Source organism: Nycticebus coucang, chromosome 2, assembly GCF_027406575.1.
Source record: "Nycticebus coucang isolate mNycCou1 chromosome 2, mNycCou1.pri, whole genome shotgun sequence".
Lineage (NCBI taxonomy): Eukaryota > Metazoa > Chordata > Mammalia > Primates > Lorisidae > Nycticebus > Nycticebus coucang.
The window spans coordinates 21,449,197-21,476,988 of NC_069781.1; the positions used below are offsets into that span (position 1 = coordinate 21,449,197).

A 27,792-nucleotide genomic window follows, 5' to 3' on the forward strand; every position below is an offset into this window, starting at 1 on the left:
TTTTTTTTATCATGAAACATTGTTGGGGTTTGTGGAAGCTTTTTCTGTGTTTATGGAGGTGATCATGGAATTTTTGTCCTTTATTTGATTGATATATTATATTGATGGATTTTTTTTTTAATATGCTGAAAGTCTTTCTTTCATGGGAGAAATCTTACTTGGTTATAGGTATGTCCATTTTATAGTTTTTCTATTTGGTTAGCATTTTGTTGTGACTATATTTATAAGTAACATTAGACTGTAATTTTGTGAACTCATGATGTGTCTGGTTTTAGTGTAAGGGTAATATCAGCCTTTAATAATTAGTTGTCAGTATCCCCTCCTCATCTTTTTAGAAGAGTTTGTGGAGGATTGGTGCTAATTAGTGTTAACATTCAGTATGATTCACCAGTGAAGACATCAGGTGATGACCCTTTGATAATAGAAAAAGAAAGCCAAGTCCATGGGGAAGAACTTCACCCAAGGGTACATTACTTGTCAGGGACAAAATCAGGGCTTTATAGTCAGGCAGCCTTGAGTTCAGAGCTCAGATTAGCCTGTGTCTCACTGTGTAAATTGTCTGTAATTCTCATAACTACTATTGAAAGTGGATATAGCCGTTGCCATGTAACTGATGAGGAAGCTAAAGCCTGTAGATGTGGTATGACTGGCCTACACACCCAGTGGCTGAAATTGAGCTCTAACCAACCCTTATGATAAACATTACCTTCCAGGACTATGGCCTTTGCCCCAGCATTTGAATTTCAAGAAGCACTGTTTTCAGGGTATCTTACTTGAGTATCACGAGTAAGCAAGATAACATGTATTATACTGAGTACTGTTGTAGGAATTTCTCCTGTTCTTTCATTCCTATAACAGTCTTGTGAAGTATTATTGACTCCATTTTATATATTGGGAAATTAAGGCTCTCAGAGATGATAGAAACAGGAAATAAACTTGGTCTTTCAGACTCCAAATATGGGGTCTTGTTCCTTCCCCCCATCCCCAGCCCTTCAAACATGGAAAAGCAGAACTCACATAGGAAGTATGAGCTGAGCTCATCCTGAAGGAGATAAGAGCCATTCTGCCTGTAGTGTTCCCTAACTTAATGCCCGACAGTAAGCCCAAGTCAGTGGCCTGTTCTTGGCTTCTCCTGCTCTTAGGCTTGGCTTTGGAAAAATTTTCTCTCGAAAGGCACCAAGGAAGAAAAGAAGGGCTTCAGGGTCAGTTGTGGGAAGAGGAGCAACGTCAGTATTGAAAGGGGGCAGTGGGTCATGTGTTCCTGTGGTTAGTTCTCTTCCTTGTCAAGAGCTGGGAACATGGAGTTCATCTTCCTAATAAACTCTGACTTCCTCTGAACTGTGACTCAAGACCCACTTGGGACCAATGAATACCTAATAATTCTATTTGAAATGAGTACTGGACTTCGAGTGAGTAGGGGCCTGGCTGAACTACTTAGTACTGTCTCTGCAGCCTTGGGAAAGCCAATTCAAATTTCTAAGGCTCACTTGCCTCCTTGTAAAATGGATTTAATAATACATACCCCTTAGGAAGTTGTAAAGAGAACAGAAGACAACTGTGTAAGACCTCCCAGCTCTGTGTCTGATACAGAGTATGTGCCCAGGAAATGTGTGTGGAATCTCTAAGGCCCCTTCACACTCATAATGACCATTTGGTTCTCACTTTATTGCTGTGTGGTTATTGACAGGTGACTGAGGCACAGAGAGGTCACATACTATCACCAAAGCCACATGGCTGGTTAATTATAAGGTGAAACTATAGATCATATCCTCTGACTCTTAGTTCAAGACACTTCCAAGTTATGCCTTTCTGAAAAATCATTTCTATAACTAAAGTCCTTTTAAAAGTTATTGTTTTATATCTGGGTTTTAGAGACGCTATCCAATATACAATAAAACTATTTTTTAGAATCCTACAATTTGCTTTAAAGATCCTGGGAATACATGTTTGATTGAAATAATTGGGCATTCCTTGACTTGGAGCCATAAATTTAGTCTGTGTCTATTTTACCTTAAAACAACCTACTAAAGGATGAACATCTCCAATTTTTTTTTTTTTTTTTTTTTTGAAAGGGAGTCTCACTCTGTCAACCTAGGTAGAGTGCCCTGGTATCATAGGTTATAGCAACATCAAATTCTTGGTCTTAGGCGATCCTTTTGCCTCTATCTCCCATAAACAGAGATCATGGGCACCCACCACAACACCCAGATAATTTTCCTATTTTTAGTAGAGACGAGGTCTCACTCTTGCTCAGACTGGCTTCCAACTCCTCAGCTCAAGGGATCCTCCCATCTCAGCCTCTCAAAGTGTTAGTATTACAGGCGTGAGCCACTGCGCCTGACCGACATCGTCCAGTTGAGCAGTATGGTCAATCCATCTACATTTTACTGTTTAGTCCACTCTCTTAAAAAAGAGAAGGAGAAGGAAAAGGGAAGGAAGGAGAAGATGAAAGAACAGGCTAAGACCAAAACAAGGAAGTACATGCATGTAATTGCTGCTAAGCCAAGCTAAGTGCCAACCTGACTTTTTTTTTTTCAAGAAGAGCCAAGTTATATTTGATGAGTGAATGAATAAGCTTAAGCAGATTACTTGCAAAGTATTTGTATATTAAATTGCTAGCTTATTGACTCTTCAAAAGTTTTCCAGTGGAGAGAGAAAGCAAGAATTGTCACCATTTTTTTGCAGAAAAAAATGAGCGTCCCATAGGTGGTCTACAACCCATTTTTAGCAGACAGAAGATCCATCAAGGTAGTATCTAGTTCTAGCTCATGGGAACCCTTGAACTCATAGCCAAACTTAGTCCACTGTTTTGAAAAAGGGAAGAAAAGACACACCAGAAGCAAATGTAGAGGCAAGAATACATTTTTATTGAAGAGCTTATAGCACTGCATCCCTTTTCTGGTTCATATGACCACCTTTCTGCTCTTCTTTGAGCTCCGTGAGAACAGGGACCACATTCTTGTTTTTCTTGTGGGTGTTTCTCCCCTGCTCAGCAGAGATCCTGGCATCTAGAATTTGTTCCACTAGCAGCAAGGTACATTCAGAGTGGAGCTGCTCTGATAATCACTCATTCCTTAATCAGATGTTGGAGATACACTCAACACCCTTTAATTGTAATTCAGTATACCTGATTTTAAATGGCAATGTTGTGATCATTTATTTCTGAGTTCTGCTGTTCACAGCACTGTGAATTTTAGGGTGATGCTTACATACCCATGAATTCCAGGGACCTTAGCAGGCAAAAGAGTGGGTGCCTAGCACTGATTCCAGATTGCCATTGCCTCTGCTGAGCTGAGCACCAACATGGGTTTCTGGATTTGGCCTTCCCCCTGAGCTCTCCTGCCAGCCCCTCACTTTACCTGTTAATTTGTGCATCTGGAGGAGTTGAAGTGAATGCATGTGGAAGGTGCTGATGTTTGGAATCCAAGTAGAGATGGCCTCACTTTTGTCTGAGTCAGGGCCTCCCAATCGTGTCTCAGACTGGGTTGTTTCAAAAGTAGAAACTAGGACTAGAATCCTTAATACCTTGATGATCTCTCTGTACTGGGCATGGAATTAAATACTTACATTGGCAGAAAGCATGGGTTTTCAGCCCAGGTTGGGAGATAGGAAAGTCAGATTGTCGTGTTTAAGGGTGGGCAGATTACATGTAGAAGGAAGCAGGGATCCATGGCAGCCTCTGGCCACTCATTCTCTGGTCTCATTGTGGTACTCCTGGACTAAAGGGAAACAGTTATTCTATTGCCCAAGGCCACAGTGCTCATTCAGAGTCGTTACCCAAACTGGAGTCTGGATATTCAACTGGTTGCTGTGGCATAAGGCTTGAAGTCAGAAGAGCTGTGTGAGCTTGAACCACTCACCTGAGTTCTCTGAGGCTATCTGAAAGATGGGAATGATTTCTAATCATGGGATTAAATGAAATAATGTAGGCCAATTTTTTTAATATTAAATATCATCAAAGCTCTACTTCAGAGTCAGCAAGATTTTCTCTGCACATCCAGATAGTGAATATTTTAGGTTTTGTGGGCCCTATGGTCTTTGACACAGTTACTCCAAATTCACCATTGTCATGCAAAAATAGACACCCATAGAAAATACATTAAAAGCAAACAAGAAGAGTGTGTCTGTTACAATGTCATTTACTAAAACAGGCCGTGGGCCAGATTTGATCTTGCTGGCTATAGTTTGCTGACCTTGCTCTCAATGTGTGGAAGTTGTTATAGTTACTATTGATGATGTAACAAATGATCCCAGAATTTAACTGCTTAAAACAACCATTTTATTTTGCTCCTGGATCTGCCAGTGAGAAATTCAGACAGAACACAGTAGGTTGGGCTGTCTTTGTGCTGTGAAATGTGGGCCCTCAACTGCAAGAATTCAAAAGCGGGGTTTGACTTGACTACTTGGGCAGAAATTATGTGAAGGCTACTTTACTCATCCATCCAGAGCTTGAGCACCAGGATGGCTGAAGCTCCTGCACGTGGCCTTTCCATGTGGTTGACTCCTTCACACCACAATGGCCTCGACGTAGTTGCCCTTCTTGTATGGAAGCTCAGGGTTCCCATCAGAAAAGTTTCAGTGAGCAAGGGTGGAAAGTGCATCACCTTTTATGACCCAGACTGGGAAGCCATTCAGCACGCTTTCCCTTGTGCTCTACTAGTCAAAGCACTCCTGGGAGCCTGCCCACATCCCAGGTGAAATGCCACAGAATTGGGAGGAGTGTTTGTTTTAAATCCATTATAGAAGAGATTAATCCTTCAGACACACACGCATTGAATAAGAGTTAATGCTTACTTAGCACTTACCATGTGCCTAGCACTATTTCCAGCATCCCTTTGAAGTAGGTAATATTATCATACAGGTTTTAAGGACAAGAAACACTGGAGAACAGAGAGGTTAGTTAACTTGCCTAAGGTCATAAAGATAATCAGTTGTGGAACTGGCATTTGACTCAGGCAGTTGGATTTAAGAGTCTATTCTAACCATGACATACCCTTCTTCATTGTGATCATGAAAACAAGAATCTGCTTTCTCCTGCTTGAGTAGAGTGGAATTAAGAACCTGAGCCCTTTGGAGTGCAGGGTGTCCATCAGTCTTCCCCCAGTGATCAATCACAAACATAGCACTCACTCTGGGTCCAGACTGTTTGGGAATTGTAGGTCATACAAGGGAAAAGGTATGGTATTCAATTGTGTTAAAAAAAAAAAATAGGGGTGGCACCTGTGGCTCAAGGAGTAGGGCACCGGTCCCATATGCCGGAGGTGGCGGGTTCAAACCTAGCCCCGGCCAAAAAAAAAAAATAGGGGTGAGGAGTTTGAATTCTGATTTAATTCTCACAACCCCACAAGACAGAATCTTTGTGGCCATTTTGCAGATAAGGAAAGTGAGGCACAATGGTTTAGTTGCTACACATCCAGTAGCTGCTTGCTACTGCCCTGGTGCAGTCCAGATTCAAAATCAGAGCACTCTGATTTACAAGTCTATGCTCATTGCCACAGATGCCACTGGAGAAAGGTGTTGGGGCCAACGCTGGCTCTATCAGACAAAAAAAAGTCTCAGTTCCTAGAATATCAAATCTAACCTGTCCCTGCAGAGACAGGAGGCTGAGACTTAGTGGGCAGTTAGGTGTCCCTGCCCATCAGCTTCTCAGACCCAGAGCTGGAGCTGGGATGTGGTGGTTTTCACACTGTCCCTGACTACCTCCTAGTGCTAGGAATGGTAGGGAGGGGAGTGATGGTAGTAGGGGTGCAACGGGTGGGCGTGAGCTAATGGGAAGTTGTTTGCCAAAGCTGTGTGGGGGTGAGGAGCATTTTACAAGACTAGGGCCTCTGGCCTGGAAACATCTGTTTCCCTTCAAATCAGCAAGGAAACTTTTGCCTCCCCAGAAAGCCTAAATCATGTGGCGGCTGGGGAAGAGCAGGCATTGGCCTGGAGACTTCAAATGCATTTTCCTGTACTCTTGGGGACCTGAGCCCAACGTCGGCCTCTGGGGCTCTGTCCCTGCTCTTACCCCCTGTCAGATCCGTAAGAAGCTCTCACCGCCAATTAACTTCTCCTTTTCATTCTCTCAGTCCTGCTGTGAGGAGGGTCTTGGATGAGACCAACAGCAGCTTCCTTTCTACCTACCCTCCTCTGATCTTCACTAGGACCACTTACTCCAGGAGGAGGTGAAGTCAGAGCATTGGCAGTGGCATAAATAATAATGATAATAACACCAATAGCCATTGCTTATTGATGGCTTAGCACAGGCCAGGCATCGTGCTGAGCACTTCCCATTCTGCATGCCATTTGAGGTACCCTACACACTAGGTTTCAATATTGCCTAGTATGATTCCCATTTTACGGATGAGTAATTTGAGACAGTGCCTCACACTGACAACAAATAGGGAGCCAGAAATTGAAACCAAACTATCTGATTCCACAGCCATGTCTTTTGTAGCCCTCCTGCCAGTCCATCCCCTTTACTAACCCTTCAATGGAGTCACCTTTTCTTCCAGTGACAGACGGAGACTGATTTCCAGAAAAGTGAAATGAACCTCATGGTTGACCGAATTTATTGATTCAGTATGTTGCTCATTCCGGCCAGTGTTTGTGAAGTGTTGGTACAGCAGATGTTAAGAAGAGAGAAGAACCATGTTCTGATCCTGAAGGCATTCACACACTCACAGGGGCAAGAGAGAAGTGAACAGGCACTGGCCTAGCTATGTGACTTGTGCACCAAGGGACACAGGCCCTGTGTGACACGGGTACCATGTAGGGAAGAAGAAGGCCTAAGTAGCACTTCAGAGGGATCAGAACAGGCTTCCCAGAGGCCATGAGGTTGGAGTGATGCTTGAAGGACCAGGTGTTGATGGTCAAGTGAAGAAGGGTAAGGGTGGCCTACATGGAGGGTGCTGCAGGTACAGAGGCAAGAGGATGGGGTCTGCGTGTGGTACCATCAGCACTGGACATGCCTCTGCTATGATGCAGAACAGGAGGGAAAGATCAGAAAACAAGCCTGACCTTTGGCCACAGCTTATTTGTTCTCAATAATAGAGTCCTGTCAAATGAATAAACTTCCAAGAAGCACATTGGCAGCTCCAAGGTAAGGAATTTGTCCTGAGGATGATGAAGATGATGATAAAGATGATAAGGTTTACATCCTGAAGATGGCAATCTCCTGAGAGCGATGAAGAAACACTGGGAAACGCTTCGGATTGGAGTATTCTCATCCCGAGGCATCTCCCCATGCTGTCGGTTTGTTTTCCATTTCCACCTGCCAGTAACCCAGGACCATGTTATTTTGGGTACCCAAGATTTCATACTGCAGTGTGTGGAAGAGCTGGGACTCAAACTCAGGCTTTCAGCCACCTTGGCCAGTGTTCTTCCCTTCCCTTGAAACAAGGTTGGGGGAAGGAATAGCAATGGGTTGGGCCTGGAGCTCCGCATTCCAAATAGCCCATCCTACTTTATGCTCGAGACACGTCTGTAGACTAAGAACATCTCCTAAGGAGCTGGGACTTTGGTACAAGAGGTGTGATGGCAGCGTAAAGGCAGAGCTCGAGAGGTGTCAGAAAGCTGTCATTTTCCCTCTGGGCCTTGGGTTCTGCACCTGGAATGAAGATTTGGACTTAGGTGGTGGCTTGGGAATTTTAGTTCAGATTATCAGCGACCCTCCATCCACTGCAGAGAAAAGATGGCAGAACTGAGTAGACAGTAGCTGAGTCGTGATCCTCGAGAAGCACAGAGGTCTGACTGTTCTCACTCTTGCTCTCCCTCCCGCTCAGGTGGGGGTGTGTGTCTTGGTCTCTGCCTCTGCTCTGTGGGTTTGCACGTGGTAGACACCGCATGGTGTCTCTTTCTCAGCTTCTCTCCACCACCCCCCCTCCGTCTTTCCTCCTTCTCCCCATCAAGGACCACCACTTTCTTCTCTTCACAAATAGCCTCTCCAGGCCCTGCCTGGTCCCCTAACAACTTTCAGATGTGTCTCTATAACCATTCTACAATTACAGCTGAGACAGGCAGAAAGCACATGGCCTTATGACTTTTGACCCAGGCCTGTGAGGTTGACATCTTCCTCTTTCTCCACCCCCAGCAGGGTGGCCTGAGGCCTCCTCCAGCCTGAGGCTTCCACTGACATGTTTGGTGACTGTAATAGCAGTCTCGGAGCACAAATTGAACCGAGTCTATTATTTTGATCATTATATCATTGCCTCTTGACCCCCTCCAACTTTTAAGATAGGGATAATTTCACCCTATTTTATAGATAAGGAGACTGAGACCCAGAGAAGGTGAAGGAATTTCCCAAAGAATACTCAGCCAGCAAGTGCAAAAAGCAAAGATTCTGTGAGGTTTTATAAGCAGAAAACCTCAGGTTACTTCTTCCCCAGCTTGCTGTCACCCATGCTGCTTGGCTAAGCAGAGAGGTGATCCCACACCCTCTTGGGGGAGGAAGTGTATTGCAGAAGCATCACAGAAACATAAGAGGCGTACAAGAAAGCGGGGTTAAAAATATTCTAGCTTCTCACATTGGAGTCTCATCCCCTACAAACCTTCCACATTTCCCTCATTTGAAACATATCTCCTCTTCTAACTCCAAGAAAGCCTATATTAAAATGTGTGCTCATGCATGAATAAGTGCTCTATATGTGGTCTTTATAAAAATCTTCTACTTACAAGCTACTTTCTCATGCATCATTCCACGGAATTTGTGACAGGGCCATGCCTTGTCTATGAAATTATTCCCATTTTATTGATGGAGAGACTGAAACTGAGAAATATGTGTGGTAACACTTAAGTTTGTTAATTTGCACAAATACTTTTTCAGTGCCTACCCTGTGCCGAGTACTAAATGGCAGCAACATAGCTATACCCAAGCTGAAGCACACACCCCCTGGGACCTGTGGGCTAGACATCCTGCCTCTACCACTTTTTAGATGGGTTGGGATGTGGTTGGTAAGTGCTTACATAATGTTACCCAATACTCTTCTCACCTCCCCACTTTGGCCACTAAATTTCAAATCCTGGAGTTTCTTTGTGATCTTGTTCCCAACTCTTCTATATGGCTTTCCAATGACAAGTCACCTGACAGTGTTTACATTTCACATCTAACTGTACTGAAACTGTGAGGTGAGTCTCCCTGTCATGGATGCCAGGTGCAGAGAGCAGAAATAAACTCAGAGAAGTAAAACGACTTGCCCAAGGTTGCAGAGCAAGGAAGTAAAACTGAAATATGGACCCAAGCCTGGCCAACTTCAAGACCAAGTTCTTTGCTCTGTTACTCCATGATTCCCTTGCTCCCAGAAGTTTTGACTCATGGTACCTTTTATTGAAACAATCTTTGCGACATCAGGCCATGGGGTGTCAGAGATGGGAGGGCTCATGTAGATTACCCAGTTCAGACCCTCTGAGCCAGTGAGTGGTGGAGCTGGAGCAGAAAAATGGCAGCTGGGATCAAAGAGTATGGATTTCAGAGTAAGAGAGACCGTGGGGACTCCTTCATTCTCTGAATCTGTAACTTGGACACATGGCTTAATGTTTTTTTTTTTTTTGTAGAGACAGAGTCTCACTTTATTGCCCTTGGTAGAGTGCCGTGGCGTCACACAGCTCACAGCAACCTCCAACTCCTAGGCTTAGGCGATTCTCTTGCCTCAGCCTCCCAAGTAGCTGGGATTACAGGCGCCCGCCACAAAGCTTAATGTTTTTAATCTTCAATTTCCTCTTCTGAAAGATGGGATAATGAGAGTGATTATGTTAGCACATTTTCTTTTTGAGACAGAGTCTCATTGTGTCACCTTTGGTAGAATGCTGTGGCATTCTATTCATATTACAGCTCATAGCAACCTCAAATTTTTGGGTTCAAGTGATCCTTTTGCCTCAGCCTTCTGAGTAGCTGGGACTACAGGTGCCCTCCATGACACCCGGCTATTTTTTAGAGACAGGGTCTTGCTCTTACTCAAGCTGGTCTCAAACTCCTGAGCTCAGGCAATCCACCCAAGTTGGCCACCCAGAGTGCTAGGATTACAGGTATGAGCCACCACACCCAGCCCTATTTTAGCACATTGTCATAAGATTAGAAAAACATATAAAATGGTGCTACTTAAATATAGTAGAGTTTCAGCAATGATGGCTAATGGAATCACATTTGCACAGAGTTGATATCCACAGACCTGTGGTCAGAAGACAGTGGCTGACAGCGGTTAAACACATGGGCTTTGGAGTCAGACAAACCAAAACTTACATGGCCAATCCCAGTAATTACCATGTGGTTCTGGGCAAACTGCTTTCCCTCTTTAAGCTTTGTGTATGAAATAAAGAGAAGAAGAGTAGATATGTTTTACGAGTACTTGGGGGAATTGATTGTGATAACATATGTAAAACCTCTTAGCTCAGTGCTTGACACATATTAAGGTCTTAGCACATATTAATTAATTTGTACAACAAACTTATAATTATTAAATGCCTAATATGTACACATCAGGGCTCACCATTCCAAAACTTGTCAATCAGATTGAGTTGGGGTGCTGGGGAAGGAGGATGGGAAATAGGGCTACTAGGACCCCAGTTTCTTCTACTTAACATAGGGAACCCTCCACAAAAGCTGATGAAAAGGGGGGCCAGCACACTGGCTCACACCGTCATCCAGCATTATGGGAGGCCGAGGCAGATGTATCGCCTGAGCTCAGAAGTTTGAGACCAACCTGAGCAAGAGTGAGATACCATCTCTCAAAAATAGCCACGCATTGTGGTGGGGTCCTATAGTCCCAGCTACTTGGGAGGGTGAGGCAAGAGGATCATTTGAGTCCAAGAGTTTGAGGTTGCTGTGAGCTATGATACCACAGCACTTTACCCAGGGCAACTAAGGGAGATGGTGTAAAGAAAAAAAAAGTTGATGGAAAAGGATGGCATGACACAGACAGGATACGCAAGATGTTCAGCCCTCCTATGCAGACTGTTTCTGGTTCACATCCTCTGGAAAATCCCTTCTGAGACATTGTGTAAACCACAGAACTTAGAGATCTGCAGATATAGAGGTCATAGAGTTTGTCAAGGAAGGACAGAAGACAAAGGCTGCTCCAAAAAGAATTCTGAGCTCTGGATTAGATCGGAATCTACCAGGTGTGAGATTTAGCAGTTCTTCCCTTCTAAAACCACATGGGCTGTATCGACTCCCAGCAATGTAGCGGAGAGCTTCTGATGACATCATGGAAAGGTGGGGACATGCTTATATCTAGAATAACTCCCAGACTCCCTGTTTTTGCAAAGTGAGCCATCTAATCCTCCAATGGTCTGGGCTCCTGCTCTCCTCAGGGCTTTTCTGCTTACTGACCTCCCTTCCTGGTATGCTCTTCCCCATGGCTTCCTTCCATAGACTGGTTCACTCAGGCCTCAGTGCAAATGTTTGCTCTGGAGGAAGCCTTCATGGACGATTGTGTAAAGCACATCCACTCTGTACCCCATGTTAGTCAATTTGACAGTGTTCTCTTGTGTTCTCAGGACTCAGAACTTCTTTCTTTCTTTCTTTCTTTCCTTCCTTCCTTCCTTCTTTCTTTTCTTTTTCTGTTTACTTCTTCATTAGCTTTATGCAAGCAGTAACCTTGACTCTTCCTTCACCTTTATAACCTTAACAGCTCAAATAGCTCCTGGCACGTGGTTAATGCTCAATAAGTATTTGTTAAGTGAATGATAAAAGAATGTGTAAATGAACACATCCAGCCATGTAGGATAGCTTGGCCACTCCTCAGACCGTGGGCTCAGACAGCTTGAGTTCAGTCCCTTATTCTGTCCCTTAGTAACTAATGCAGTGGAAAGATACAGAATCTAAGTCTGTGTCCTCATTGGTGCAATTTGAGTGATAATAAATCCCTGCCTTTAGTTTTGTTTAACTGTGTTTTAGGAGATTACGTGCAAAGTGCCCAGCATGCAGTCAGTCCTTGTAAATGCTTTCTAACTATCATTTTTCCCTTCAAATTATTTCTCCTACAGCCTAAGTATCCTGTATTCTTTTGACACTACTCCTGTGCCCTGACTTGTGCTCCTCCCTGTGATTTCTGGGGCTTTCTGTGAGGTCGCAGCTGGGTGCCCTGTTTTCTTTCTGTGCTACAGGTTCACTCTGTATGCTGTGGATACACGGGGGAGGCACTCAGAGCTCAGCACAGTGACCCTGAGGACGGCCTGTCCACTGGTGGATGACAACAAGGCAGAAGGTAGGTGACACCCTTTTCTCCGCCGAGATAACTCCCATATTTCTCCTAAGTTCTGCATCCAACCGTCACAATACACATGCTCATATTAGCCCGGGGGAGGAAAAAGGTGAAGGAACTAAGAGAGCAGGAGGAATGTAGAGCTAAATTAATCAAAGCCATGAAGGACAAAATTCTGATTGACTAGCATTATCTTTGCCAGGGGAAAGACTTGCTCCTCTTTTACAGAGTTCACCCACATTCTGACTTACAGGCCAAACGTGGCAGAGTCAGAGTCCCATGACTGGGTCTCACCCTTTTGCCCAGGCTTCCTAGGGACCAAACATTTTCTTCCAATTAAGAAGATGCTATAGCTGGCAAATAGGTGGCACCGAGAAGACCATTTCACCTTGTTGTGCCCGTGGTAGACATCATTAGCAGATCACAGCAGTTGATGGAGTGATTATTATGCAACTGTAACACTGTGAGCCAGAAGTACACCCTTCTAGCCCCAAGTCCCCAGATTCTCTTAGAGGTAGGAATGGCCTGGGGACACATAAAGATTTTGATCAGAGTTTTCAAAGCTGAAATAATGTGCCTTATACGCATGAGGAATTTAAGTTACATTGATTAGTAGGAATGGCTGAAATGGGAATGGCCATGAGTGACAAGCAGAAGAGTCTGGGTTTTCTTTGAAAGATTTCGAATGGGAACCTGACAGACTTCTGATGGCAGAAGTGTGTTGGAAATAGTATAGAGAAGAGAAGAAGATGAGTCCATGGCAGTTTATTTAAGCCTCTGCATGTATTTAGAATTTCATGTTAAATTGCAGGCACAATAATCATATTAATAGTGAAACTTGTGATTATGAGCACTAGCTTTATGCCAGCCCTCTGTTGAGTGCCTAGCAATCAACTTTTTAACTCAATTCTCCAATGAGTACACCTCATTATCTCCAGTTCATGGATAAGAAAACTGAATACAAATAGTCCATAACATATTCAGGATAGAATCAAGGTTCATCTGCCCCCAGAGGCCAGGCAAGTGAGTTCCCTCACAACTGTGCCTTTCTTGTTACAAGCCATGCCTCTATCCTTACTTTTTCCCACTGATTAGTGGTCTGTTTCTATACTTCTTCCCTCTCAGAAATAGCTGACAAGATCTACAATCTGTACAATGGGTACACAAGTGGAAAGGAGCAGCAGACTGCCTACAACACGCTGATGGAGGTCTCAGCCTCGATGCTGTTCCGAGTTCAGCACCACTACAACTCTCACTATGAAAAGTTTGGCGACTTTGTCTGGAGGAGTGAGGACGAGCTGGGGCCTAGGTATGGATGTGTGAGTGTGAGTGGAGGAGCAAATTTTCTTGCTTCTAGTTGCCATTACTGGTCCCTTTCCCCCCATAGGCTGAGAATGAATTTTTGTGGATCACATAAGTCAGGGCAATGATCACCTTAGTCACATTCTGGGTAAAGATCAGAAATGAGCAAAGGGAATGAAAGAATTTTTGGAATTTTAGCTTCTTACATTCTTGGAATGTCAGATAGGGAAGGGCATCAGTTCTCTTTGAATCAGTGGTTCTCTTTGCTGACCCCACCTCCAGTTTTCTTAGATAAGAAATTTAGGCTCCTTGAAGTGCAGCGCCCTACCAAAACCACAGAGGGGCATGGTGGCAGCGCCATGCTCCCTAATCCAGGATCTTTCTCACTCAGATAAGAAATCTGAGATTTTCTGGAGCTATGACCCTGATTAAAGTCCATAACTGACCCTGACCACATGAATTTATAAATTCAACATATAGTAAGGCATTATTTTTTGTCCCCAGCAGTGACTGCCTCAGTTATACCCTAAGCCTTCATAAAATAGTGTGTGTAGGTCATAACAAAAGTTTTGAGATACCCAAAAATCAAAAAAATGTAGAATCTGTGCAGGCAGATAAGCTAAGCAAGCTGAAAATGTTGCATTTCATGTCTTGCATCGAATTGCAGCATCCATTTAGCATATACTTAACTGCTCTTTATATGGTGGGTTCTGACAGTGCAACGTCAAAAGGTAGAAACATCTGTAGTCTTTGCCTACACACAGCTCCTGGTTGCAGGGAGTTAAAGAAGGAATTACATAGAACAAGGATAATTAAGTGTCATGATAGAAGAACAGAATCCTTTGGGAACATGAGGCATAGCCGTCTGGTCTAGGCAACCTAGTGAAGCCTGCATTGGGACTGAGACTGAGGGCTCAAGTTTGAGTTGGGGTAAAGTAGCTGGGTGGGGGAGAAATGTTTCAGACAGAGGAATTAGCCTCGGAAATGCTCAGAGGAGCCAGTGTTACATGAGATCAGGGGTTTTCTTCTCAATTTCTGATGATTTACCTGCCACCTTTATGGTTTCTGCCATCTCACCATGCAACATAGACTTTATTTATTGGATAGGTCTTCTTTCTTAGATTCACTTCTTCTTTACATTATATTTGAAAGGGAAACATTGCGTCATCTTATAAAGAGAAAAACCAGCACCATCTAGTTAACCCTTAATAGAAAGTTAAGCCTCGCCATTCCAATGACCAGCAACAACATCTACAAAAACTAAAACAAAGAACAGAAAACAATAAAAGGGAGATTAGCACGAGAGATGTTAAAGACGCAGCCACAAATCAAAATTTATTGTTTGAAAGTATCTAAAGAAGGAGAAGAGAATGAGAGAGGTAATCTCACCACTTTTGGTAAATGTGATTCTTTGTTGTTTAGTATTAGGTCTGGGATCATCTTGGAGACCATCTAATGTCCTTTCCCTATCCATGAGGAAATGGGTCTACATTTTGGTAAAAACTGTGTTGGGAGAATGTCCCTGCAGTTGAAGCAAAGTGTGTGACATCAGGAGTGAGAAGAGATAAGGAGGGGGTGTCTGCAGGGGCCAAATCCTCACTTCTCTTTAAATTAGGTTAAGGAGTTGAATTATCTCCCTGGGATAATGGCAAGCTTTTCAAGCTTTTCAAGGGGTGATATTATCAGGTCTGCAAGGGAGAAGGATCCCTCTGGCCACACTTGGAAGCCTGCAGTAGAGGGATCAAGAAGCATAAAGGAGGCAGTGAGGCCCTCGAGGCTCTTGTGATATAGTTCCAGGGAGACAGTGTAGTGTTCTGGGCCAGGATAGCATTGCTGCATGGGAGAGGATTGCATGGCTTCCCAAAACACTTAGTGGGCAGCACTTCATGCTTTAAAAAGCTTCAAAATGACCCTGTAAGTTATTCCTGCCATTTCTGGGGTGATAAGGAAGTGGAAGTGCCATGGGATTAAATGAGATACCCAGAATTACACAGAGTTTGACACTGAGGCTGTTCTATATTGTACTTTCACCCTGAGTCCTCCCACCACTTGCAATGGCCCTCTAAGAATTTGAGGCCCTCCAGGGAGGAGATGAGAGCTTGGTCAAGGGATGAAAGGGATCTTGCCATGGGACAGGCCTTATCAGTCTGTTGGGTCCTGGAATTTAACTTTCTCCATTTCACATGAAAGGATGGTTCTTTAGATAAAAGCTAAAAGAGGACAGACTGGCAGGCAGAAGCACAGAGCCCAGATGAAAGCTGCCCATGAGTCATCTCAGCTGCCATCTTGCCTGGAGACAGAGAAAGGCATTCCATTTTACTGGGCTTTCCCACAGGGCTCAGGGAGTTTGGGTGGAAGCTGAGCCAGAGCTCCACTCCTGACTTTGTCTTTACAACCTGCTGGGATCCTTTATGACCCTCCAGGACATAAATCTCCTGGAAAGGCCGCCTGGCCACCCACAGAGGCAGGGCAGCCTACTTGGTAATGGACTATGATAAGCTGCTAACCTCCAGCCAGCTAGTCACCAGCCTCTGTTAGCCAACCCCCACTTGTGTCACCCAGATTCTCCCTCTTGGTCTTTCTAGTCTCCTGAAGGGGATCTGAGATTACTCCCAACCTCCCACACTGGCCTCTCTGAAGGATTTGGGGGACCTGCACTCACATGTATGTAATAAACTTTCTGTACGGTCTTGGGCTCTGCCCCATTCTGACCCTCAGTCTCTTCCTCTAGGAAATGATCAGTATAAACTATGCAGTGCTTTTTTTTTTTAATTAGTAGAATTTTTTTTGCTAAATAAACCTTATACAGAACCCTAAGTCATAGCTAGAATGCTACCTCCTCTGAGAATACTCTAAAATTTCTCCCCATTCTATCACACCATCATGTTTTTCTCGTCTTCCTTACACTTACTGGTATTAGTATCTTATATTGTTTATGTGTTTACTATGTATTATCTCTCTTCCCCACTACAATGTAGGTTATGTATAGTTAGTGATCCCTTAGGTCCTATTCATGCTTATAAGTAGGTGCTAAATAATTACTTGCTAAATAAGTGAATGATGGGATGAGTAGATGTATGGGCCTGATGACTACAGAGTTATTCTGGTAGGAGCTCGAGTGGGTGGCCTGGAACCCCACTTTCTGTGTTTCCTATTCTATACCCCTTCACCCACCCAACCCCAAGTGTCTCTTCAGTCTCTCTGAGCTCTTAACGGTCTGTATATCACGGCTGGGAACAATTGAATTCTGGAAACTCTAACGTGTTCTAACCTTCTAAATACAAATGTTAAAGGACTTGAAGAGATCTCACTTCGTTAATCAATTGATATATTGATTCACTTAATGTGCTAATTATGTGTCAGGCCCTGTGCTGGGGGCTGGAAATAAAAACATGAAGAAGACAGATCTTGCATAGAATGAGAAAAAGCTTGGTTGGTAGGTAGTTTCAGTGGACATATCACAAGGTGCATGTGTGCAGAAGGGTGCTTCAGAGTACTGCTTCTCAAACTTTAATGTGCCTGAAAATCACCCGAGAATCTTGTTAAAACTAAAATTGATTCAGCAGTCTAGGATAGATGTGATATTCTGTTTATCTAATAAGCTTTCAAGTGATGCCATTGTTGCTGGTCCAAAAAGCACACTTGAAATGACAAGCTTCCGGATGTAGATAGATAGAGCAGCTAACTCAGACCTGAAACTCAAAAGAAGATCCCCTGAGCAAGAAAGAGAAGGTTGTGCTTATAACAAAGGAATGAGCTGGGGTCCTTCAGGGGGAAGGGAGAGAGTGCTCTCATCAGAAGGGCTAATCAGTGCAAAGATGAAGGAGTGTTGATGTAAGAGAGTATATTTCACTCAGCAAGTGTAAAAGGATAAAATCTTATTGGAGAAGAGGGTTCCAGGTGAAAGGGAAAAGGAAAAACAAAACAAGGACAGATCGTTTAGCAAGGGACAAATCATGATGGCTCTGTGAGTTCTGTTTGTTCTTCCTCCCAGAAGCCACATAAAAGTTTTAAACAGAGGGGGGATTTGGGTGCATTTGCAATTGCTCTCACGGGTCAGCAAGGGTGCAAAAGATCCAAGTGGAAAGATACAGAGTAAGATGCTTCTCCAAAGTCAGGAGCCCAGGGCTTATGTCCTATCTTTGTCATTTACTTGCTGTGCGACCTTGGACAAATTCCATTCCCATTCTGGACCTCATTTCTAACATAAAAGGGCTGAACTCCAAAGTCTCTTCTAGCTGGAAAGCCAAGGAACCAGAAAGCCCTTAAAGGTCACAGAAACCAGAGAACAAGCACACCATGGATGTCATTTCACCTCCAGCCCAGCATATCCTGTTTCTTGAGGACCCAGGTTGGCTAGAGTGCTAAGAGCTTTTCCCAAGAACACGCTGAGGACTGGTATCATGGGATAAGCCGTATTGGGATTCTCTCAGCCTTTATAGTCACCAAACCCCAAAATGTTTTCACTTCCTGCCTAGATGTGTGGTCATATGCTCACACAAGATCCAGTGACAAAAGGGTTTCTCTTACCTCTGTGTAATAAATCTGTCAGGTCAGAGTCTGCCAGAGCCTGGTTCTCATGACAACTGCAGGCTACTGCAAACAGCTGCTCAAAGAAGACCTGCTGATACCAGCTGTCCCAGCCACAAGGTTCCTATTAGGAGGAGACTTGAAAAACTGAGATCACAAATGGTCAGGGACCAGAATTTTCGCTGGTCAGAACATCCTTGACCATACTTGGGCTTCTCTATACTTTCAATTATGTTTGATTGAATCAATAGAAAGAAGAGAGCAAGCACTTGAAGAAATTTGACTTCAATGAAATCAATCGATCTAGACCAGGAATGGTATTATTTATGATGTCAGCCCCTCTTGCTTCTATGGCAGACATTGCTAATAGATCCCAGAAATCATCCTGGTATGGGTTCAGCCTGAGATCTTTCTCACCATAGCAAGGTATCTGAAAAGAGCTGATACATCCATTGCTGTTCTTCGTGAAAATAAGCAAATGTGGGGTGTCATTCATTGTACATTCTTCCAAGACTGCACTAATTCCTTCTTAATATATTCAATTGACACTCTTAATAATTTTAAGATATTGGGAACAAGAGCAGACTTAAGCTTAGGTCACAAATATCATAATCTCAGGTGCACTTTTAATTCTTTTCTGCATAATTTGACTTTTCTGACAACAAGATGGATTATTCACAGTGGACGAGCGCATTAAGTGTTGTATTCTTTTCTTGAAAGACTATTATTAAAGCGATAGCATCTCCCAGAATTGAAGATATCAGAAGGGAGAAATACTAACAAAGCACACTATGATTTTGAATAAGTGTCCCGTGGATCTGTTTCCCCACTGACAGGATGGCAAAGTTGGTTATTATCTTGAAGCTCCTATCACCCCTAACTGAAATAGTTTGGGGTTAGTTGAGAGCCTCAGTCATTCTCACCATCAGTCAGGAATGAATTTATTTTAAAGTCTTGTCATTTCTTATGAGGCAATGAGGAAAAGAGGAGACCAGATGCAAACATTTTCACAGTCACCTTGCAGATCCGTATCAAACCTGGTGTTGAAGAGACAGATCTAGCGGCAGTACCTGAGCTTCCCATTTTCTGTTTGATAGAGGTCATCTGAGGCTACATTTGATGCAGGTTGATTCTGAAAGCAACCCTGGTCAACTACGGAGAAGCCATAAAACCAGGGCTTCATTGCACAAATTCATCACATCAGCTTTAAAATGTGTATATTTAATATTCCTGTTTTCAAAATGGAAATATCTTCATTGTATTTTATTCTAAAATAATTCCTGCTTATTCTAAACATCCAAATGATATAGAAGTTTTTAAAATAAGAAAGTGAAAATTTTCTTTTTTTTTAAGTGAAAATTTTCTATCTCTGAACCTCTACCAGAACCCTGCCCCAGAGATTAGATTAACATTATGTGTGTATGTATTTTATATATACATATATATATATATATTTCCATATATAGATATACATATGGGTAAGGATATGCATGAAAATAAGGAAACAAATACAGGCTTAAGGATTTGTCTGTGTCTACAAATATATCGCCACTTTCGTCATCTCTGCTATGTTTAACAAATATATATATTCTATGTTCTGCCTATTTCCACTTAACATATGCTATACAAGTTTTCCCCCCATGGATGCATATGTAAATGTTTTGTCTTTTTGATGATCTCCTTGGCAATGCAAATATATGAAAGTTTCACACATTAGTCTAGTTCTCTTTTTCTTTTCTTTCTTTCCTTTTTTTTTTTCCTTCATTCTGTTGTACAGGTACAATCTCAGCTCTTTGCAACCTCCGGCTCCTGGGCTCAAGTGATCCTCCACCTCAGATTCCCCAGTAGCTAAGATGACAGGTGCATACCACCACTCACAGCCATTTTGTTGTGGTTATGATTATCATTCGTAGAGACAGGGTCTTGCTCTGTTGCCTAGGCTGGTCTCAAACTGCTGGCTTTAAGTGATCCTCCTGCCTTAGCTTCCCAAAGTGCTGGAATTGCAGATGTGAGCCACAGCATCTGGCCTGTCTAGATCTGTATTAAAGACCAACTAGATTTCTTCCAATTTATTTGCTATTATAAAAAAATCTACATAAACCTTATTCCCGCTTGCCTGCTTATTTTGGTAGGTCCACGTGATGATCTGTGCCATTTCATTCTTTTTATTAACCCATGCTAGAGAATTGCTGTATTTTGAAAGCTCAGGACTAAAAATTTAATCAATTCAAGTCACTCTGCATTTATTAATGCCTTCTTCTTGCACAATCAGAAGCTGGACATCAAAAGAAATGTACACTGCTCAGTAAGCAGGTGGGAAATATTAGTTGAACACCTATCATGGGCCCAGTCATTTACATCTTATTTTATCTGCATGATAAAAATGAAGCAACAAAGAGTCACTTAAAGTATACAATTTGTTGAAACGCATACATAGCTAGTGTCAGAGCCCACCTTCAAAATATTGTCTTCTAATGTCAAACCAGTATCTTGTTCAGTATGACACACTGTATTCCAGGATATGTACACAACTAAGACAGATTGATGTGGCTCTCAAGAGAAAAATAAAATGCTTCAGCAGCAAAAGGGAAAACATAATTTATGATAGCTGGGAAGATCTGCAAGACTTCCCAAAGATGGAATTTCAGAATGATTTTGAAAGATGACTAGAACCTCATCAAAAGTGTTCCTCTCACCTCAGGAATTCTATGCTTTGGCAATTGTGTCATAGCAAATACTGTTGCGAACTGCTCATCAGATGGTACGGGTCTGTGAACCGAGTCTCCCATGACTTTTGGATTAAGAACAACCAACCAACCAACCAATGGACCAACCAACAACAAACATCTACTCCAATTCACAGTACTAGCTAATCCTTTCTGGAGCATACTTGATTTGATCACTTTCAGTGACAGAGAACCATTACCTTGTAGAAGAAACCATTCTATATTTAGAGGAATCTACTTTTAAAGCTTTAATTACATTGAGCCAAATATGCCTTCTGTTAATTTTAGGGTGGCTTTGTCAATAATACTTGGGTACCCTGCAGCAGAGATCTGAGACCCCATGCTGTCACACTGTCACCCTTTTTAAAACACAAGGCTCCCTTTTACCACCTGTAGACTAGGAATAAAGTATATACTGCAAAATTGTGGTGGGGATTAAATTTAAGATGATGTCATATCAGTACAGTGGATACTCAATCAGTTATAGCCATTATCATCCCTGACTCTCAGATTTTTGCCCCCGACTTTAGTTGTTAGGAAAAAATAACCATTTGCCTAAATCCCCTTTTCTGTGGACACACTCCACTCTTGCTATTAGCATGGAAGCTACCTTTTGAGACACCCTTCAGCATCATGATGTGGCCAGTCTATATATACCTCTTATACCAAGATGGCCTGATGAGGATGGCATGAATGAAGAAGTCATTACTTCCCTTCATCGCTGCCCTCTCCCCTTCTAAAGGTTGTGTTCCAATTTTTTGTAACCATGTCATGTTCTTGATTCTCATTAAGCTTGGAATCAGGTAACACAGAGACATTTAAGCTCAGTCCACAAAGGCAGGGAGCTGAGCGAGAGAAGGAGGCCAACGGGAACTTTTGCTTACTGCCTCTCTTCTTTTCTCTCCATTTCAGGGCCCCCTTAGAAATGGAGGCCCCGCCTGATAACTGTGTCAACAGCTCTGATTGGTTAGTGCTGGGAGTAGAATGGTTGGTTGAGGGTTCTGCAATTCCCAGCCCAGTGGCATCTGGGTCTAGCCCCTGACTCCTTCACAAGCAATTCCTGTCTTGATCTTGCCTGCTGATGCAACAATAAATTATTGTGTGGTGTCCTTTCTTCGCCTCTTGCTTCCTATTCCAGCAGGCCTGAATCCTATCTCCACTGAGGAAGATTTCATTTCCGGTGTTTGAGAAAAGTGGTCTCTCTGACCTGTGATTTCTCCTCTGGGAAAACTTGAAGCATGCCTGGCCTTCGATTTATGGATCTCCACTGCCTACAATTTATTACCCAGCCCTTTTGCCTTTGGTCTCTCTCATTCCCATGCCTCCTCTCTAGCCTTTGAGTACCTCTCTGGCTTCTTCTAAATTTTCCTGTCTCTGTGCTGTAAGTGCAAACATTGGTTTAGTGCCTGCTAGGGACAAAGTCCTGGATGCCGATGGCAGTCATTACATGTCATCCTAACAATAGCCCTACAAAATAAATATCTCTATTCTCATCCTACATATGAGAAAACAGGCTCAAAAAGGTCAGGTGACTTTCCGTAATGGGCTCTAATGTTTCCGTCCTTTCTACTATAATATGTTATTTTGAATCATGGCCAACATCTACTTAGAGCTAATCAAATTATCCATATATCTCATCCCCCCACCCCAACAACACTGTTATTGTCCCCATTTTACTGATGTGGTGACTAAGAGTTATTACCAAATCATATAGCTGTAAGTTATAGGCTCAGATTTGACTCAGGGACTCCAGGGCCAAACACTTCATCTTGACTCTATGGATAAGGAACGCTGCTTTTTGCTTTGCCATTGTTACTGGCTTAAGGCATTTCTTTAAGGGAAATAATTTTCTCACTCCTAATCTCAATTTTCCCATCCATAGGAAAGGAGGCTTTGTCCAGTTGCGTTCCAAGAGTTTCTCAGAGGAACTGGCTGGGACTCTGAAGGAATAATCACACTTGGACGTGTTGAGGAATTGTCTTTTCCAAACTCATTTTATATTTATTACTTATTTTTGTGACAGTCTGGATCAGGTGATGACTCTTTAGTGCCCCAAAAATAAAACCCAAATACTTTAGCAGGCTTAGAGAAGCCTGGATGCTCTGATCTCTGCTAAGCTCTCCCTGGTCTCCCTCCCATTCTCTGCACTAGCCATTGCAAACAACAGGTGGTCTGTGCTCTCTTATGTCTCACTTGGGCTGGGATATTACCTCTACCTGAAAAGCTGTTTCATCACTGAAGATCTAGCTCAAGTGCTGCGTCCTCTGAGAAGATATCTCTGAGCCCTCAAACTGATTCTTTGGGGCCATCTCATATATTCTCGTTAGTACCTTACACATTCTCCAACCCTGGTATTGGGGCAGAGGCTATTGGTATTTCTGTCTCCTGTTACTGACTTATAAAAGACACTTAAGGCTTACACCTGTCATATCTATCCCCAGGGCCTGGTACACGAAAGGTACATAATAACATAATGAAGAAGATGATGATGGTGGTGGTGGTGCAGATGATATTTTATAATATGTATCAGGTCCTTAATATGTGCCGAACACTTTTCTACAAGTTTTACATGTCTTTACTTGCTTAATCCTTTTGAGGTGAGCTATATTCCCTTTTTATAGATGAGGAAATAGAATAAACAGTTTTTTTTACTAGTACAGCGACTGTCTCTAGCACAACCTACTTTGCTCTGCATTCCAGCATCTTCTAGATGCCCAGGATGCAGGGAGGCTCCCCGGGGGCCTCTCCCTCTCCTGCTGGCCTCCCCATGCTCTCTTCTTCATCTGACACCAGCACCCCTAAGTCCAGGGATGGGAAGCAGCTAACATCTGGATGTGCACTTCATCTGGGTTCTCGTTACCAGCTTTGCTTCCTTCCACTCATTTCTCCTCAAGGCATCCAGACATATTTTTTAAAAGTTCAGTTCCAAACCTGTGACTTTGCTTTCTGAAATCTTTCATTCAGTGAGAACTTACCCTTGAAATAATAATCATAGATAACATTTGAGGGCTTATTATAAAGACTATTTTGTTAATTTTTATTTTTATTTATTGATTTTTAGAGAGATTATCATGCTCTGTTGCCCAGGCTGAAGTCCAAAGCCTCAATCATAACCCATTGCAGCCTCAAACTCCCAGGCTCAAGTGATCTTCTTGCCTCAGCCTCCCAATACTGCTAAGACACGATAGGCACCCATGACCACAACCAGCTAATTTTTTTTTTAAGTATATTTGTAGAGCCGGGGTCTTGCTATGTTGCCCAAGGCTGGTCTTGAATTTCTGGCCTCAAGCAATCCTCTCACCTCGACCTTATGAAATGCTGGGATTACAGCCATGTGCTACCACACCTGGCATCTTTCGTTATTTTTAAAACAGCACGTTGTAGATATCGTCATTTTATGTGATGAAGCAATTCACTCAATCTCACACAGCTAAGTAAATGGCTGAGCTGCAATGGATTTGAACTTGAACAGTAGCCTTTACTACATACAACCAATGCCCCATCTCTATGCTCCAATGACCTGGCTCCTGCTTACTCCTCCAGTTTTCCACTGTGTCCCCCGTAGACACTGTATTCCAGTCATACATTGTCAGAACATCTCTGCAATCACTTATCTCTACACCTTTACCTGCTCTGCCTATTATGCTTTTGCCCTCCCTTTTTAATTTAACTCCTGTTCATTTAGGAGGCTCAACACAAATTCCCCTCCCACTAAGAAGCCTCCAGTCCTACTTAAGTCCCTCCCTCCTTCTTCACACAGCTCTATCAGGTTCTCGTCACTTGTATTATCATCTCCACCTGTCTGTCTTTGCCACTGAATCAGAAGTTCCGCCATATAATGTGTGCTCAGTAAATGAGCAATGGATTGCTTTGTCTCCTTCACTTTCACAACAGCCCCATTTTCAAATAAAGAAATGGGTTTGGAGGTGTTTAAGTAAATTTCCAAAAGACATAGAGTTATTAGGGGGTAAAGCAAGAACTCAAATGAGGAGGTCTGAAAAAGAAACTCTCCACCTCCTCTTGTGGGAGGGACTTGCCAGAGAGGAGAGAGGACTATGGAGAGCGTGTGATTATGAAGTGATGAATTCTTGGCACTTCAGGAAATATTCCACCCAAGTGGTGAACTATACAAAGAGGACTTTTTGAAAGGCACCTCATAAATCATGCCCATAAAACACACACACATAAGCCTGGTCCTTTTTCAGCTGCCATGCAGGTGCCTAACACAGTCTCTCATTTGTGGGCTCTGTTGTTGTAAAACTCCTTCAGAGGGGCATGGAGAGGACGGCAGGGGAGAGAGGCCTGTAGCCTGCCAGGATGCCTGCGCATCTTGAAGATGCTGGAATGGGGGGAAACGTGAGTTCCACTTGGAGATAGACACCTGGACACTGAACCTGACTTGTAGTACGACCTGGAAAAAGAACATTCCGTTCCTACTTCTAGCCTTAGTTTCAACACTTTTAATAAAAGCAGATCAGACTAGATCAGTGGTTCTCAACTGGGGTGATCCCCCTACCAGTGTATTTAGCACTGTCTGGAGACAATTTTATTGTCATGACTGAGATAGAGGCACTATTGGTGGTGGGTTGAATCTCTAAAATGCTACTAAACACCCTATATGATTATTCCCACAACAAAAAATTATCCAGCACAAAATGTTGAAAAACTAGGTGATCTCAAAGATCCTCCCTAGCTTTGTCTGTGCAGCCTTCAATCTCTTATAGTTTCTCTCTGGTGCTGGATCTAGAGCTCTGGATAAAATCCCCCTAATGACCACCAGAGTACAGAACAATTCTCCCTGAGACTAGTGTTCAGCATGACCTTGATCCTGAGACATCCTTATAATTGTTTATAATACTAACTATCAATTATTGGAAGCTTCCTCTGCACCAGACATTGGGAATTTCTCATACTCAACTTATGAGGATGAGGTCATCATCACTTTTTTACAGATACAGAGAAGTTCTGATTTGGGGAACAAAATGAAATACAGAGAAGTTCTGATTTGGGGACATATATATTTATGAAAGAGAATCACAGAGGGCAAGATTTCCAAATTTCCTACCTGGGAGAAAAGAATATAAGAGAATTATTGAAGCAAGAAAACAGGCAGCTGAAGAGGGTCTCTGTGGATGTCCAAGCCTGGATCTGAATGCCCGACTCTGGTGGTCAGCTTGGTATTTGACCCTGTCATGTCATGTCCTTACTCTGAGCCTTGCTTGGTCACTTCATCCATTGAATGGGGATGGAAAGAATAATAGATTCAGGACCGATGTGCAGACTAAATACAATTTTTTTTTAAGGCAAGTGTGAAACAAAGCTTATTGAGGAAGAGAAATATAGGCTTACAGAGTAAGGAAGCTTACAAAGCAGGATAAATTTACCATAGACCGGGAGGGGGCTTCCATCGCCAGGGCATGTATGCAAAGAGGCCTTAAATACAATTTTTAAATTGTGAGTGAAGTACATATCTAGTGGCTAGGTAGCACACGGTAAGTGTCAGTACATTTTGGTTATTATTATTGTTTTTATCTTTGTTGTAATAATTTCTGTGGTCAAACTTCCAAAGCTGATGACCTTCTAATTCTTGGGCTTCCTGGATCCTGGAAGTAAAAATGCAAAGTCAAAGTTTATACCTCCCTTTCTTTTTTTTACACATGGCACAATTAAAGTGGACAGGTTCTAAGGTAATTTTTGAAGAGTCCTTTGAAAGACCACACTCAGGTTGGGAATAGAGAGGAAACTCTTGGAAAGAGAAGTTCTCCATTGTTTAGTGACCTTTATTCACCACCTCAAAGACCTGCCCCTCCAGCTGGGCTTCTTGCTGAATCCTTGCTGTCTTGTCTTTCCTTTCAGGAAGGCCCACCTGATCCTGCGGCGGCTGGAGAGGGTGAGCAGCCACTGCTCCAGCCTCCTGCGAAGCGCCTACATCCAGAGCCGGGTGGACACGGTGCCCTATCTTTTCTGCCGCAGCGAGGAGGTCCGGCCTGCAGGCATGGTGTGGTACAGCATCCTCAAGGACACCAAAATCACGTGTGAGGAGAAGATGGTGTCCATGGCCCGAAACACATACGGGGAGTCCAAGGGCCGGTGAGGGAGGGTACCTCCCTCCATGAGCACAGAGACTCTCCGTGGCAGGGGAGCAGCATTCACATGGATCCTGGGGCCTGGGTGGGCTGGGGGACAGCTGAGGACGGGCCTGGCAGATGATGCTTGCCAGCAAGGCCAAAGCAAACTGTTTCTCCTGTGGATAGCAGACTGAGAACTTTGTAACCAATGGAATTATTCATTTTTCTCTATCTTTTATTTTTTCTAAGATATTATTTGAGTCTATCAAAAGTCTCTCCTTTTTAAGCCTTTTCTCATGGATGGCGGTCAATGCCAAGGCAGAAGCTTTCAGGTGGAGACCCAGCGGCCTTCCCTCTTCTTCCTCCCTCCTGCCACACTCAGCTTCCTTCCTGCCATGGACCCCTGGAGGAGACCTGTGGAGAGACAGTTTTGCCTCTTCAGCATCAGGAAGGAAGCCCTGAGGATTGTTGCAGCGAGGAAGCTTGGGTCTTTAAGGACTTCTCTTCTTTCTCCCTGGACATTATTCAGTTTGCAGGACCCCTGCCTCTTCCTGCTACCTATGGGTCCACCCAGAGTCCTGCAGGACTTTACATGCATTAAAACTCCCTATTGTCTCTCTTCCGTTTGGGTGGTATTTCTTACCAGTTTTGTTGGGGGGGAAGCCTCAACAAATATTCATTGACTTTCCATTATGTGCCAGGCACAGGACATGCAAAGAAAGACAGTGAAGCTTCTTTCCCTCAGGGAACTTACGGCCCAGTGGAAATTGTAGAGAAGCCATCTAGTGATTCCAGGCTGTGTGTGATAAGGAGAAGCATGAAGGTTAAAGGATAGAATAACTGTCCGCTCATTGTTAGGTCATGACACTCACTGGAGGTGTCCTGAAATGCTTCCCTGGAACAGTGATGCTTAAGTCCAAAGGATGAGGAGGAATAAGCCAGACAGATGAATGGAAAGGATGGGATTTGCTCTAGTCTAGCCAA

At 43.2% G+C, this 27,792-nt stretch overlaps 1 protein-coding gene across 3 annotated transcripts in view; it reads left to right on the top strand.

Annotated features, from left to right (window-relative positions):
- Nucleotides 1–27,427, top strand: part of ASTN2 (astrotactin 2) — a 990,319-nt gene extending 962,892 nt beyond the window's left edge. For all 3 annotated transcript variants that reach the window (XM_053566512.1, XM_053566522.1, XM_053566529.1), the window contains 3 exons: nucleotides 12,085–12,185; nucleotides 13,308–13,491; nucleotides 26,597–27,427. In XM_053566512.1, the coding sequence (XP_053422487.1) occupies nucleotides 12,085–12,185; nucleotides 13,308–13,491; nucleotides 26,597–26,834 (523 nt within the window). In that variant the 3' untranslated portion in view covers nucleotides 26,835–27,427. The remainder of the gene's footprint in view (nucleotides 1–12,084; nucleotides 12,186–13,307; nucleotides 13,492–26,596) is intronic.
- The last annotated feature ends 365 nt before the right edge of the window (nucleotides 27,428–27,792 follow it).